This window comes from Oryza brachyantha, chromosome 2 (assembly GCF_000231095.2).
Source record: "Oryza brachyantha chromosome 2, ObraRS2, whole genome shotgun sequence".
Taxonomy (NCBI): domain Eukaryota; kingdom Viridiplantae; phylum Streptophyta; class Magnoliopsida; order Poales; family Poaceae; genus Oryza; species Oryza brachyantha.
The window spans coordinates 12441810-12457753 of record NC_023164.2 but is presented as its reverse complement, the minus strand read 5'-3'; the positions used below and the strand labels follow the sequence as shown (position 1 = coordinate 12457753).

The 15944-nt window shown below is 37.9% G+C and overlaps 1 protein-coding gene across 1 annotated transcript in view; it reads left to right on the top strand.

The window, feature by feature from the left end:
• The first annotated feature begins 573 nt into the window (after positions 1–573).
• The window catches only part of LOC102707936, a 40868-nt gene continuing 25497 nt past the window's right edge, over positions 574–15944 (top strand). The window contains exons 1-17 of the mRNA XM_015833747.2: positions 574–806; positions 2413–2494; positions 4029–4132; positions 4881–4976; positions 5086–5133; positions 7186–7239; positions 7958–8061; positions 8147–8264; positions 9570–9671; positions 9749–9937; positions 10021–10178; positions 11594–11752; positions 11842–11934; positions 13865–14216; positions 14800–14913; positions 15113–15208; positions 15337–15404. Of these exons, the coding sequence (XP_015689233.1) occupies positions 792–806; positions 2413–2494; positions 4029–4132; positions 4881–4976; positions 5086–5133; positions 7186–7239; positions 7958–8061; positions 8147–8264; positions 9570–9671; positions 9749–9937; positions 10021–10178; positions 11594–11752; positions 11842–11934; positions 13865–14216; positions 14800–14913; positions 15113–15208; positions 15337–15404 (1952 nt within the window). The 5' untranslated portion in view covers positions 574–791. The remainder of the gene's footprint in view (positions 807–2412; positions 2495–4028; positions 4133–4880; positions 4977–5085; positions 5134–7185; positions 7240–7957; positions 8062–8146; positions 8265–9569; positions 9672–9748; positions 9938–10020; positions 10179–11593; positions 11753–11841; positions 11935–13864; positions 14217–14799; positions 14914–15112; positions 15209–15336; positions 15405–15944) is intronic.

Here is a 15944-nt window from a genome sequence, read left to right as displayed (position 1 = left end):
TTTTAAAATAGCATCAAATTTATAGGTTAACTGTATCAATCCAACCATGGATAAAAGCTACCATCGCTAAAGTTGCAGTCCTTGTTATCACGCTACATATACAGATCCTTAAAAATACTAAATACTTCTGAAAAGCTCCAACCTAGATATTAATAGTATTACACAAAGTAGCTATAAGTCAATTTCTAATACCGTACTATACCTCTTCTTAAAAAAAAAGAAAGAAGAAGATAGATACTGCAAAAAGAACAAAAAGAACGAAAAGAGCAACTAACAAAAAAAAATTTGCCCACCAGGCACCACCACCACCAGCAGCCGTGCGTTCCAAAGAAAGCGGCATCCGCATATACCCCCCTCCCTGCCCCTGGGTCGGTGGCCCCTCCCCCTCGTCGTCCCCGCTCCTCTCTCCACGTGTTGACCAGCGCGTGCGGCCGAAGCGTGGCGCACGATACGGTATAGTACGCTGTTGCGGAGCGGAGGTCGGGCCCGATCGACTCCCGACTCCAACTCCCCAAGCCCCACCACCGCCCCGCAACGCCGGCCCCCACCCCCCCTCCTCCTCCTCCTCGTCGTCGTCTTCTCTCGCCACCGCGCCACGGGCCTCTCTCTCCGCCTCGCCTCGCCTCGCCTCGCCCTAGCCCGGGCCCCGTCGATGAAGGCGCCCCCGAGGGATCGTCGAGGCAGCGGATTCTCGCGCGCGGCGTCGCCGCCCTAGACCACTCCACCCCCTCTCCGGCCACCACCACCCCCGCGCTGGGCCCGGCCCGTCCCGTCGCACCTCCGCCTCCGCCATGTTCGAGGGCCACGTATGATGTCTCTCCGCCCTCTCCCTCTCTCCCCCATTTTTTTTATTTATTTTTGTGGTGGCTTCGAGTAGGGCGCGTTTGATCGAGCGGCGGGGCTGTAGGTGCCCACTTTGGCAGGGTTTCGGTGTGGATGTGTGGGTGCAATTGGTGTTGGATGGAACGACGGGGCATTTCGAGGGCGGGGTCTTGATCAGTTCATGGGCTGCATGTAGATTTTTTGTTTAGTGTGGAACGCCCGGTTATTCTTAAATGAGACTGAAGATAGAGTTGGCGACTGCATTTTTCTTTTTGGTTAAGTTCACATTTCCTAGTTTCCCTTGCTTGTGACTTCTAACGATATTTCACCCATAGTTGATACATTTAGCCTTTGGTACTTGCCTCTGAAGCTATGGAAGGAAATGAGAAAGTTCATGCCTGCAGTTCTGCACTGCATCTTATTTGCTTTCCAAGTTCCCAGCTCCTGTTGATGCGTAAGCTACTATGGTCTATCATTACACATCTTGTTCTCATATGAATGCCCTTTCCACACTAGAAGGCTCTCTTCGATGGATTGAGGCGGGTCTGTATGAGGGGAATTTCTCTCTTGCCCACAACCTGTACAACCCTTTGCCCTAGTGATGCTCAGGAGCCTGTGGGTGTTATTAACTGTTTGGAGGTGGTGTTAGGGTAGTACGACTGTGGTTCATTGCTTTCTTGATGGTGTGTGTAGACGTGTGGTGGCGTGCTTCTCTCCTTTTTCCCTGATTATATATAGCCTTCCAGGGCAGTAGTTGTCTAAATTGTAATCTTTTCCTGCCATATCAATATGAAACTTAACACCGTCTGGTGTGGTTCGTTTAAATACGTTACGTTTAATGCTACATATTACTGACTATTGAGAAATATCAGCTAGCAGAGTCTCATATGCAAATTTTAGTCCGACAACAGGGTAACTGCTGCATTAATCTTGGCCGTTTTTGCTTTTTGAGAAGCATCTCCAGTTGCTCGTTTCATTTGCTTGATGTAATAGTGTGCATGGCTTATGATAGGTTATGTGGTAGCATTGCAGTTCTAATTTTTCGAGCTTTACTTTCATGTCAGCATGTTATTATTTACAAAATGCCTTCCACGGGTAGAAGCTGCTCATAACAAAGGATGAAATGGTACAACCACCTCATCCTCTTTTGTTCAAAGCACACCATTATGACATGCACTGGCAATTGGAGATAGATGTGATCTTTATACCGTAGTGGTGGTTTTTGTGTTCATGTGTTGGGGTGGGGGTGGTGATGACTATAGAATTTATCACGGGTGAATTTCAGGTCAACCAACTGTTTCAGCTCAGATTTCCCACACTTAAACTTTACATTGTTCAATATGGCATTACAAAGTTCTTATACAATATTTTGTTATATTCAATTGGATGACTCTTTAAATCTGCTGAGTAGCAGACCTAGCAATTCTTCCGGAGTAGAGAATAATATAGGCTGCGTCGTACATCCTCACGCTCACAGTTCATTATTTTGATTCTCAATTTCCAAAACTTTATCATTTTATTATTTAATAAATTTATCTTGACAGCATTTTGATTCAGTGGAGTAATAAAATTCAACATTTTTAACTGTAGGTTCTGTATTTGCTTCGCAAGTATTTGGGCGAATATGTTGAAGGGCTCTCTGTTGAAGCACTCCGGATAAGTGTCTGGAAAGGTTCATTTCTTTTTAATTGTCTTTTTTCTCCCATCTCCACCATCATCACCTACCAATATACAATTCTTATGGTAGTTAGTATATAGTGTTAAAATGTACTTCTGTCTTGCCAAGCGTTGAATGTGAACGCCTTAATCCTTATACTTTTTTCCTTGTGACCAAAAGATTAATTCTCAATGGCACTAACCATCATGTTTTTTGATAATTAATCTATGGAATAAAAGACTATTGCATTATTTGACATCAGGTTGATGTAGTAAGACCAATAAGATACTTGGCTTGGGTATGCTATCAATACTTTTCTGTTGTGTGATGGATTCAATCCAACTCTTTCTTCTTGTCCTGTTAAGAAAAAATATATAAATTCTCAATTTTATTCAAGGTGCATCTGTTGTGCTTATTGACAACTAATTTATGGGGCAGTGTTGTAGATGATTGACATTGGCTCAAAGTAGGATCTGGTAGGAGAAACAAAACACTTGATCTGAATGGTGCTGTACCAGTGCATCTTTCTTAAGGAATCAAAATAGTTATTGCCCAAATCCAAATGATATCTATTATTCTGTTAACTAAGATTGTAGAATGTGATATTAATATGCATATGTGCTGTAGACTGTAGTTTTAAATTTGCCATTTTTTTATGATGGTCTTGTATCACATGACCCTGTGCTGTTTGGTATTGCTGTGCATCTCTCTTGGATGGACGTTGGTAATTATTGGTTAAATTGATTTCGAATAATGATATCATCTATTCATTTTTTGCACTCCTTTTACTTTTGGTTCATGTGGTAGGTTTCATCTCTAGACTAACCCAACCCTCCTGGGACTGAAAGTCGATGTTGTTGTTTTGTTGTTGATTCTAAATTGGAGTTGCCAGTCAGTTAACATGAAAAATAATATTGTGGAGATGTTTCCATGAAGTCTTTGATGAAGAGACCATTTTGCTGTTTAAACACTGCAAACAACAATCTTTTACCAGCACAGATGGCTGGTGGAGCCCTTGACATCTTTGTGTGGCCCTCCGTTAGTATGCCATAGTTTGATGTTGCTCATTGCATCCTGAGACTGTACCATTAACAGTGATATCTGTGCCCAGCTATCTGTGCTGCAGCCTAGTGTAGCTTGCTTCGATGACATGCACAGTCCTTGGTGATGCAGTGAGGCTATTGTTCAACAGTTTGGCATGCTAAAATTTGTTTCAGTGGCAGCAGAAGCCATTACATGCCGCATGGCAGTATCAAATCATCTGTAATCCACATGCATCATGTAACCTGTATCAACATGCATAACCCATAACTTCTTACAGTGTCTCATTTAGTGATATTCTATTTCTATTCTGTACTTCTCAAGTAAGCACCTTATGTGTTTTAAATAAACAATTATACACTGGATTACTGGATTTTACCTTTATGTAGGAAAACTCATTAGTTAACTGCTTTTTTTGACATAAAGTTAACTGCGCTTTTACACTGAAGCTTTATTGTTATTTTATATGCGTGATGCATTATTCACCCCTCTTTAATTCCATGAAAAGGTGACGTTGTTCTTAAAGACCTAAAATTGAAGGCTGAAGCATTGAATTCTCTTCGGCTTCCAGTAACAGTGAAAGCTGGGTTTGTTGGCACCATAACTTTAAAGGTACTTGTTATTTTCTGTTTGCACCTGAATACCTGACTTATTTGACTTAAATTTTCTGACTTGGAAAAACTAGTAGAATCACTAGCCAGTATGCAATTTAACTAAACATAGCCACAGACAGTTCCCTAAGCTGCTTGAACTAAACATCAGCAAACATCAATAGGAGGTATATGTGAATATGTGCACAAACAACTGAACCTCTAGCATCTTGGTCTCAATGAAGCAGCATCAATTTTCTCCCTGGTAGTAGCTCCTGAGCAAAGAGCCTCAGTGATGGCAACTACCGAACAGTGAGAACAAATGACAGCAGTAAATTTGTGAGGCTTCCTATGGGAGAAAACACAACTGGAATCCATTAGCATAAAAGTTGCAAATTGGCCAGAAAACCTAATGATTCGCAGCAGCAACCTTACATAGTCAATCACTTCTGTTATATAGTTCAAATGGGCCTCAGACCTTAGTACATCTTTATTTAAGGATGAATAAAAGGAACCATCAGCAACTAGATTTATTGATGAATGTACAGTTATATTCTTTTTATCTAATGGTTACATTGGTAAGTATTTTTAAACAAAAAAAAAATATGGGTGTTGATGTGTTGCTGTTTTAGCAGGATGTCAAATGGTGGCATCCTTTGGTTGAGATGATGAACATGATTTTACTGCCTGCAACTTATAGTATTAAGTTTGGTATTTTTTTATCTCGTACGTGTTAATTGTTCACACACACAAATAATGATTTATGATAGGTTCCATGGAAAAGCTTGGGTAAAGAGCCAGTTATTGTTCTTATTGATCGTCTATTTGTTCTTGCTCATCCTGCACCTGATGGACAGACTCTGAAGGTATGTGAATATATTTATTGTTTTCAATTTTATTGGCTATAGCATCTCTATTCTATGTATGTCTTCTTTGTTCCTTTTTCTTAATATCACTTGTTATTTCTTGTGTTAGGAAGAAGATAGAGAGAAACTTTTTGAAGCGAAACTTCAGCAGATTGAGGTTTGTTTTCAACTTCTCTCATGATTGTTTACCCCCCCCCCCCCCCCCCATGTTTGAATACTCAATAGAATGATCTATTACTAGATACAAATTTAAAATCATATGTTAATGTGAACAAGGAGTCAATACCTCTGAAAGTTCACCATGTCTCTTTTTTGAGGAAAATGAACGTTGGTTTTAATTGCTCTATTTCATAAGGTCCCTTGTAGAGGAGGAGATCCAGAAGTATAATTTTTGGAAATATTTATTTTTCAAAATACAATTATACGAATTTCTTATCACCATGTTAATGAAATAAATAATATGTGGGACATTTTGAATTACTTTAGTCTCTACTTCAGTTCAAGAACCTTCCATAAAATTTTTGGTCTAATAGTTGGGCATGATGGAGCTAAAACTCTGATCTTGCTGTCTTTCCATTTGAGACAGTTTTGTTAATTTGAAATAAGTAACCTTAAATTAGATGCATTGTTGCAAGGATCAGATAGTCATGATAATACTGTATGTTTTTGCAGACACTTGTACTTGGTAGTGTTCTCCTTTTAACTTTTTATGTATTTGATCACCTCATTGAAACCAATGTGCCTAAATGATGTAGCAGAGCAGTATTTTCATCATGATATCCTGTAGTCCCTCTGTCCCAAAATGTAAGCTGTCTGGAGTTGGGCATAGTTATTCAGGAAGTAGGTGAAATAAAATAAGGGAAGGTTGTGATTGGTTGAGAAGAGGAAGTAGGTGGAGAAACTAAATGGGGCATGGTTTGGGTGAGATGAGGGGGTAAGATGGAGAAATACCAACATATTGGACAATATTTGAAGTTAGTAATAGCTACATTTTCGGATGGAGGGAGTATCTGTTAGGTGCGTAATGTATGCTATTTATTTTCTGTTCATTCTTTTGTCGTGAGATCATGTTGTTAGTTGGATAGTTTCACAGTTGTTCAACCTATTTTGAACTTGGTTCCACTTGATCAGTACATTTCTACAGCTTCCCTCAAAAGTCCTTCCAAGTACATTTATAAACCATTGCTTTACAAAATATAACTATGGTAGAATTTATTTGAAGAGAAGGAAACAAGTAGTGCATACAAGAGCATATGCTGACTATTCAGTATTAATAGTAAAATGAACTGCTAATACTACTTTTGGGTGGTGGGTTCATGCTGTCTGCAAAGCTTGAGAATTGCTCATTTAAACCACTGAGCTTGGTTAAGTGGTGCACCCTAGGGTAAAGAACCTACCACATGGCTGAAGCATGTGTTCTGGTTCCTTGTAGTTATTTGTGGTAATGGTTACGTAAGGTCAAAAGCATCCACTGTGGATATGTATTTGCAGAACAGAAAGGAAAAAACATTATATCACATTTATTTTCAATATCAATGGAATAGAGAGAAGACAAAGAGAGAGGAGGGTGAATATGTGAGTGGGTGCATAAAGATATGGGCGAGTCAGTGCTACTTGTTTATTCCATTGCCACAGTAATATTTTGAACTGAATGTTCTGCTTAAAACAGAGCAGTAACTAAAGGGAGCAAATGTCAGAATATATGACCTATGTACCCCCACAGTACTACTTTTTGTACCCATGGCTCAATTTATTCTTTATTTAACATGTTTATGCAAAATTTGCAAGTATAGATATTAAATAACTCCTCTGCAAGTGAGATATTACAATTTTTTCAGCTTCCAGGAGCTGGTACAGTATGATGTTGTTTGTAAAAGTAGTATGCAATGTGTGGTTTATTCAAGGGAAGAGTGTGCATCGTTTAGGTTAATTTAGGTCAGATGGGACTGAGATGAGAGCTGACTTTCAACAGTCAAATGCTTTATTGTAATCTGTAATACAATCATGGGAGAGTCACAACTGTTCCACGTATTTGCATTATATGCTTTGAGAATCATATACGTCATTATAGCTTTATGAGCCAGGTTTCTAGTTTTTATTGTTTCCTTGCTTTTATCTTTTGCTTCACCAATTTTTCTCTGTTTCTCCTCAAAGATAATGCTTACAATCATCTTTATGCAAGCTCAACCTCTAGTGGTCTTATTTGCAGACTGCAGAGGCAGCAACTCTTGAAGCAACAAGTAGGAGCTCAAAAGGGGGACCTGTATGATGTTCTTATCCTGTTTGTTTCATATAGCTTTTCTTGTGTTCTATTTCAATATTTTGGCAAGCAATAGTCTGACAGTAGCGAACAGTTATGACATTTGATAACCACTAGCGTCATGCTTTTGCATTGTGGACACTGAAAAGAATGGTGCTATGAAAGTCTGAAGTTTGAAATGCAAAAATAACTTTGCTAAGATCTGAAAAATGGTATATGGCACTACCTAAGATCAATCAATAACTGCCATATATATGCATTTGCAAAGAATACAAATACTTATTCCATCCGTTCCATATTACAAGATGTTTTTGTTCTACCTAGATTCATCCATGGATCAGTGAATATGTTTTTATATATGCGTTCAGATTCATTAACATCCATATGAATGCAGAGAGGTCTAGAACATCTTATAATGTGAAACAGAAGTAGTACAAAAGATCACACAAATGTCACACCCATGCTACATTTATCAAGCCACAGAAAGTCTTTCTAGTGGGGATTGATGTTGAATACACTAGCACCCCATTTTATGAGAGTAAGGATGATGTCAATGAGTGAAATCATATAACGACAAACTTCTTGAGTCACATTATCAAAGCATTTTTAGGTGCCAATAGATGGATCTCATGCTTCTTAAAGTTGTAATATTACATCGAGTATATGTCAGGTGGATGGCTTTTGATATTGATTTCTTTGGTTGATTTGTTGGATACTGCAGGTACCAGGGGGAAATTCGTGGCTATACAATTTAATATCAACAATTATTGGAAATCTTAAAGTCACCATCAGCAATGTGCATATCAGATATGAAGATTCTGTCAGGTTTGCTTAGTCATATGCACAATTTTTGTAGTTTTTATTTTATCCAAGTATTCTGTCATAATTTTTTTCTTTGTTTTTCTGCTAGCAATTCTGGGCATCCATTTGCTTCTGGCTTCACATTGTCAAGACTTGCAGCCGTTACAGTAGATGAGGATGGTAACGAGACATTTGATGCTGGTGTAGCATTAGATAAGCTGCGGAAGGTGAGAACAAATTTATGTGATATATAACTGTATGTTCTGTTATTTTTTAACCTATCGTGATAGGTATCGCATCCATGCAAAAGGTAGTATGTCAATCGACTCTTGATTACATCTGGTCGTAGCATATGATCAGCTCACGAGTTATGTCTTGACTTTCTCCTGTCCCTAAATTAGTGTGGTTTAGAACTCGTACACCTTTTGACTTTCAACCACCAGTGCACAAACTACACACAACCATTTAGTTAAAACTACTGTTATAAATAGTGACTAACATACCACAATGAATAATAATGATCAGAGCTGCACCTGACTTTGTGAACTGCAGGCAAACTTTAAGTAAATGTGTTGAGCTGATTTTCTAGATCTATGTGAACGAATTTGAGTGGCAAAAATCATGGTGGAATTGGCAAATTGTAGCTACAGCTATGAGAATTTAGGGAAGAAAGCCATGTAAAAAAAGTGAAGAAAGGTAACAATTGTACAGTATGTAAGACCTGGATAAAATAAACTTCTTAATGCACAATCACGTTCACTTTCAGCAAATGAACCCAGTTTAATGTTGCACCACTGTAGTGCATGTTCATGTATTAAATTAGTAACAAGACTGAGGTGGATCATCATGCGTAGATGGTAGAATTGTTAAGAACCATATATCAGGGGTCGGTACATGTAATCATCCTAGATCATTATAGCTTCCAAGATATTGCCACTCTTTTTCTTGGTTCTAATTTCAACTGAAACTCCTCTCGAAAAAACCCCTGAACTTAAACTCCAGCTCTGTTATGGCTAGCTTGTTAATGATCCTGAGATAATTGATTATTTTCTGCCCTTTGCATGTTTTTTATAGAGGGCATCTAGACACATGTTTTGTAACATGAACATGGTGGTGTCAAAATTCAACTGCTGATTCATCAAAGTAAAATAAATGTTGCATAAATTTCATTAACATCAAAGTAAAGCCTGTAATACCTCCTTACATGCGTGGTTCAAGTTCTACAGTGATATGGTGTACGTTGAAACTAAATTTGGTTGACCTTTCACCAGGGTTTATGTTTTTCTTAATCATTATTATTGTGCTCTTGGACCAATTTTTTCTTGTGAATACTTGCTTATGTGAGTACTTGTGATATTAATGTTAGCATTCTGTCATTTTTTTGAGCATGTCTGGATAGATTATATCACACATTAATCAATTGGTTTATAAGATCTGATATTCTTTAGTTTATTCCCCATCTGATTATTTTGCTTTATTATTATCTTTATTTATGACCAATGCATTTATGTTCCTTTTTGGCCCTTATTTAGTCGGTCGAACTGCATAGGCTAGCCATCTACCATGACTCTGACAGCAATTCGTGGAAACCTGCTAAGAAATGGGAAGATCTATATCCTACTGAATGGGGCGAGGTTGTACATGTCTTCCACAACACTTTCATTCTTCAGTACCTGTTCGCTGCTTCTTATCCTAGAATCATGTTTCACAGATATTTCAAGATGGCATCGATGATCATTCTGGCAATTCTGTTTGGGCAATGAATAGGAACTATTTAGTTTCCCCTATAAATGGAACTCTTAACTATAAACGACTCGGAAAGCAGGAAAGAGGGGATCCAGATATCCCTGTGGAGAAAGCATCACTTGTTCTCAGTGATGTTTCACTAACCGTTACGGAGGTACCTTGGAAATTGACCTTTTACATCTGTTAATTTTGAAGTTAACAAAGTACTTAGTCTCTTTACACTATTGCATGCACCAGGCCCAGTATTATGATGGCATTAAGCTATTGGAAACATTTTCAAGGTTCAGGACACGTGTTGACGTGTCCCACTTGCGGCCTATTGTACCAGTTAAAGTGGATTGCCGTTCTTGGTGGCGTTACGCCATGCTGGCTGGTCTGCGGCAGAAAAAATTATGGTATTGATCATATTCTAAATTCCGTTTTCCTTTAAAGTCTGGAAGGATTAGAGCAAAAATCAAGAAGTGGCAAGAGAACATGCTCAACTCACAAGTCGTGTGCAAGAATGAGAAAGAGGGAGATAGTGATGTTCTGACTCTTACGTGCATTCTTGACGGGAGATTAATTCTCCATATTATGTAAACACATAATCTAGGATAACTTGGCCCAAAAGTTGAATGATTAGGCAACATGCTGACTCGGACTCTAAGCTAACAACCTGACTGAACTAACTAGAGAGCTAACCTAGCTGAATTAGCAAAACATGTTTTACCTAATTACTTGAGAAATAAGCAAGAGTTCATCTCACTAATTAAGAAGTCATCTAATTTTGTAATTATTGACCCTGAACACATCTTTCTTGGATTCATTGAAATAAATATAATCCTGCAGATCTGGAAGTAGTATAGCATCCTGAAGAACACTACTGCACTACCCACTTTGACCCACATTTTAAATCACCCATGGCCTATGCCCCTGATCCATGTAACCAGGTACCTAGTAAGCTTGGTTATGGCTAATTATTATTCCCCTACTTCAGCAGGGTGGTCCTAATGCCTAGTTAAGCTTGATGGCTACCTAGTGCCTAGAGACTGGCTTCAAAGACGACACCTAGGGCCTAAGTGTTATTGCCTAGGGGAGCTAGATGGCTGTATTATAGTTGCCTAATGCCACTAGTGGTTGGTGTCAGTCAGCTGACAGCAGGTGCAGCTTGCTGTTCATGGTCCCCAGGTATGTGCAGGCGGCATAACATCTCATGGATGCAGCATAGACATTTCTATTCCATCAAGCATCTGTGCTAATCCACAGATTGTTAGTTCCCAGGCAATCCTGTTGTGCTCATTGTCACGGTCAGCTCATCAGCACATGAATTGGCATTGAGGTAGCACAAGTAGGACTACTGAACTCTTGCCCCGGTTGGGGGGTAGGAGGTTTCACTCATCTTATTGCCCTGGTAGATTTTGCGATTAAGAGTGGAGGTCTGGTTTTTGATATTTTTCTTTTAAAATTTCAGTGGAACCAGATATTATGTTCTGTTTAACAGAATTGGCCCTTGTAAGAATGGATTGGAATTACATTGCAAGCTTGACTTTAGGCTCCTAGCAACACCTGAGAACATTTGCTTTTATGTTTTCTCTACAAGCAGGCTACAATTAGTTCTAACTAGTCAGTTGTTATTCATGGTGCCACATTGATATATTTTTGATAAAATCATGTGATTATACCATCATGGATTGTATTGCATTTTTTCTTGCATCTTGGAGGCAATCACTTGAATTGTGATAATATATGCTGATGCAAAGATATATACGTTGTCAACTTTCTTTACTAATTAGAAATTTTCAGTGTGAAATTTGTATTCTTCTTTTTTCAGCTATTTGTTCTCATGGGAGAGAACTCGGCATCTCTGCCAGCTTCGTCGGCGTTATGTTCACTTGTATGCCACGTTATTGCAACAAGCATCTATTGTTGATATGTCTGAAATTCGTGAGATAGAGAAAATTCTGGACACAAAAGTCATAATACTTTGGAGGTGCGGCGCACAACTTGTACATACATTTATGCTTTCAGTTGAGTAACCCTTCATCTTGTTCTGTTATTACTATAATTACATACTTTCAGGTTGTTGGGACATGCTAAAGTTGAGACTGTGAAATCAAAGGAAACATTACATAAGAAGGGGGCATCAAAGAGAAGATGGTGGACTTTTGGATGGTTTGTCTAATAAGTTGATAACGATCTCTGTACCTTTATTCTTCATTGCTTCTGTTTGTTTTTAATATACTACTACCTCTGTTCCAAACTATAAGGTTTTCTGCATGTTTTTTTTAAAATGTATCTGGACAGAGGGACGTCCAAATGCTTTCTGGAAAGTGCATGAATCAAAATATAAGGTGTATTATGTTTCAGACAAGGCTTTGGCCAAAAATTGCTCTATTATGCTCTCATTTTTGTGATACAAAAGCATAATAAAAAAGTACTTTTGAATACAAATCTAATAACATCAATTGTGTCATAAAAGTTACTTCCTCTCTCCATAAAAAACTAATCCCGCATCCCTAAACAAGCTTAGTTGTGAGTCTGAGAGAAATAACAAAATGCCCCTCATTAATTGGAGAGTAGTATTGGTGAGTGGGTAGGTACGGGTCATTGAAGGGATACAGTTTCTGGATTCATGGGCCGAGTGTAGACAAGAAGGTAGGAATTGATTTATTTTGATTCAAAGCTTGAACTCTAGGAATTGATTTATTATCCTAATAGAATAATCATTTGTCAAAGACATGTCCTAACGAAACCTAATATGCCTTATATTTTGAATGCGGAGAGTACTAGTAATTTTTATTTTTTTAACGGTACCATTCTGTATTATGTTCATTGTGTAGTTTGCTTCTTTTCCTGTACTATTCCTCCTTTCATTTGTACTTGATTTATTATCCTAATAGAATAATCATTTGTCAAAGACGTGTCCTAACGAAACCTAATATGCCTTATATTTTGAATGCGGAGAATACTAATATTTTTTATTTTTTTAACGGTACCATTCTGTATTATGTTCATTTGTGTAGTTTGCTTCTTTTCCTGTACTATTCCTCCTTTCATTTGTACTTATCGCCATAGGCAATTGAAGATTTTATTTTTGACTTTGGTTCCCAATCTTGTTGGTATCTTTTGTGCAACTCAAATGGTTTAGATTGTTAGTGGTAGGACTTATGAAAGTTATAGACCAGAGCTTGCCAGCTTTTTTCATTAGTGTTGCACATGGGAACAACATTTATTTTAAGTTTGTAGGAGAATAAAAGTAACAATATATTGAATAAAATTCTACTCACGCTAGCAAAGTAGCAACCAGTATTTTTTTTGGCTAGTGTCAAGTTGCAGGTTTCAAAGTTGCCTTGCAACAAAACAGTAGTAGCCAACTATGTGTAGGTAATCCTTATACCTGTTGTTAGTTTTAGGTGTATAGCAGTGCCTTTATCTCATATATTATATGGGTATTTGTGTCTTTTTACTTGAAAGCCAATTTTACATACTTTGGCCTATTGCCCTGCTGGAATAAAAGGGCCGTTGAAACACCTGCTACTTGTTGGTCAATGGTACTGCATACTGTACCTAATGCTGTTTCTGCATTTTTTTTGCACCATTAGTTTACTGCAGGTTGCAGAATAACTAGGGTTTGAAACAGTCCTTCTACGAAAAATACTAATTTAATTAAATTCCTGCTTATTGCTCCTCTGCATTTAAGCAGTCGATAAACTATCTTGGTACATACATGAAATGAAAGTACTTCATTGTCATGTTGACAAAGACAACTTTGTCTGTAGGACAGGATATCAATTTCTTTGAAAGCTGTTTCTCATTTAGTTTATAACTTCAACCAATCATCTGTATTATTGAGTGTGATATTATATGTCTCTTGTTTTATGACATTAATATGAGCAAATTCTATAGATGGTCAATATGGCCATTGTTCTCTTTTATCAATACATGATGAGAGAATCCAAGAAATACATGATGACATTTCTTGGAATCGGGCACTTGTCAATGGCATTTCTTGGATTTTCTCATAGCATGGTTTATTTCAACTTCATGAGTGCATGAATCATTTTTTTGTCACATCTTAAGTATGCTTGCTTTCTTTTTTAAGGAACTCGGCTGAGTTACCTTCTGAAGAAAATGCCCTTCTAGAACCACAGTTAGATGATGAGGAGAGACTAACGAAAGAAGAGTGGCAGGCTATAAATAAGCTGCTGAGTTATCAGCCAGAAGATGATATATCTTTTCCCCTTGAAAAAGTTGCCCCAAACACAATCCGATTCTTGGTGGATGTGTCTATTGGCCAAGCTGCTGCAAGGATCATCAATATTGACGAGACAGAGGTTTTGTGTGGTAGATTTGAGAAACTTCAAGTGGTCACGAAATTGTATCCCAAGAGTACGCGATGTGATGTTACTTTGAGATATTGTGGTTTGTCTTCTCCTGAAGGTTCTCTTGCTCAGGTCAGTGAACATGATGCAGTTGTTATGTGAATTCCTTGCTGCAAACCTCCTCAGCATTCTAGTCGGTAACCTGAGAAAACGGCACTTCATCTGTAGCATGAAATATATAGTTTATCTATTGAATGTCAGGTGTCGTCAACCATATTCTTTAATTAACAAACTACATTTGGTTCCACACTAGTACATTATTATACAAGGTTCTAGGTGGCTAGCCATCAAACATTCAAACTAGGTGCAAATCTAAGCTTATAAACATTAAAGAATGTTTTTTATTGGAGGGAGGAAACGAACCTGGGTTGGCTAGCCCACCAACCATGCTACTAGCTGCTAGGTCCCTGTAGTTTCCTCAAACCTAAGCTTAGACATTATCGATATCCACTCAATTACTTAGTATTACTCCTTTGCTTTGATTTTTGTTGTCATACTTATTATTAATCAAGTAATCAGTTTTTGTGTTGCATAAGCTATGATGTTGCAAATAAGGAATATTTTTGCCAGCGTTACATTGCTCAACATTTTTCTGATTCCATGAACGCCTTTTATCCCTTGCGTTTATGTTTTGGAATAATATCCATTTTTGCAGAGTGTTGTTAGTGAGGGAAAGAGTAATGCTCTAGATGTCAGTTTTGTGCGTGCACCTATTGGCATGGACCTGGATTGGCAGCTTGTGGCAAAGATATCACCATGCCATGTTACGGTATGTATCTAAACTTATGTGTTCATCATGCTTGTAAGACTAAATCACTTCATCAAGTCCTATTTTGGTAGGATTTTGAGAAAGCTCGAGATGAGTATTGCTATTCCTTAGTGCACATGCTTTATGACGCTATTTCAATTATGTTTTACACATGTACATGGCATTAACATAATGCTTTTCAATTTGTGTTTTTTGATAGGTTTTAAAGGGAAGCTATGAACGTTTTCTAGAGTTTATTAAACGGAGCAAAGCTGTTAGCCCAACAGTGACAATGGAAACAGCAACCGCTCTACAGGCAAATCTACTTTTGAATTTGGATACTCATGACTATGATGTGGAACATCTTATTTGATGTTTCTTGATACTATTTGGACATAATGGGGGCTGTAGTCATACTGATTGCATATATCTTTCGAACTGCAGATGAAGATAGAGCAGGTCACACGTAGAGCTCAGGAGCAGCTTCAGATGGTACTGGAAGAGCAAAGCAGGTACGTGTAGTCTCATTATGCTATGCTCAATCTTAATGGCCTTGACTTCTGGGGGTCATTGTTTTGCTTTTTCAGGGAAATAGCCAAACGGCATATGTGCAAATGAAAAATAGTTTGTGAATAGAACTTTTATGTACTTGTTCTTAGCGATATAAAAGCAAAGGCTGAAAATAAACTACGATGAAGCCTCCTCCCCCCACCCCCCAAAAAAAAAACTCCAAATTTAAGGTTGAAAATTCAAATTTTGGCTTATAAGCATAAGCAGAAGTGAAATGATGAGGCTGCTATACTCTTGTTTAGTGTGTATGCTCTGTTTGAATGTAAATACGTATGAAGGCAAGAGTATAAAGCAATTTACTTATTGATGAATCGTCATGAATAATTTAGCATTTTTGTTTGTCCCCTAAATTAGTTAACATTATGTTATTTTCATTAAGGTTTCTTTTGTTATCCAAGTTGTTAATTTTTCTTGCAATGTTATTTTATTATGATAAAACAATTTCCATAACTTGCTTGTAGTGTCATGATGTCTTTATGTTG